Source organism: Penaeus monodon, chromosome 25, assembly GCF_015228065.2.
Source record: "Penaeus monodon isolate SGIC_2016 chromosome 25, NSTDA_Pmon_1, whole genome shotgun sequence".
NCBI lineage: Eukaryota > Metazoa > Arthropoda > Malacostraca > Decapoda > Penaeidae > Penaeus > Penaeus monodon.
Window position 1 is genome coordinate 17,758,304 of NC_051410.1, and position 244 is coordinate 17,758,547.

The window sequence follows — 244 nt, forward strand, 5'->3', positions numbered from 1 at the left end:
TGTTTTTGGTTCCAATGTGTTCCTCCTCCAGAGCAGCCCCATTCCGCAAGGGCGCGTCCTCGGCGGGTCCTCCTCGATCAACGGCATGCTGTACGTGAGGGGCAACAGGCGCGACTTCGACAACTGGGCGGCCCTGGGGAACCCCGGCTGGGACTACGAGTCGGTCCTTCCGTACTTCAAGAGGTCGGAGGACTACCGCGGCCCGCACCGTGGGGAAACAGGTACGGATGTCAGCGTGCGCACG

At 63.9% G+C, this 244-nt stretch overlaps 1 protein-coding gene across 1 annotated transcript in view; it reads left to right on the forward strand.

Annotated features, from left to right (window-relative positions):
- The window catches only part of LOC119589334 (glucose dehydrogenase [FAD, quinone]-like), a gene marked incomplete at both ends in the record, with an annotated part of 61,710 nt that overhangs the window by 6,451 nt on the left and 55,015 nt on the right, over positions 1–244 (forward strand). Inside the window, 1 exon segment of the mRNA XM_037937954.1 lies at positions 32–221. Within this exon segment, the coding sequence (XP_037793882.1) occupies positions 32–221 (190 nt within the window).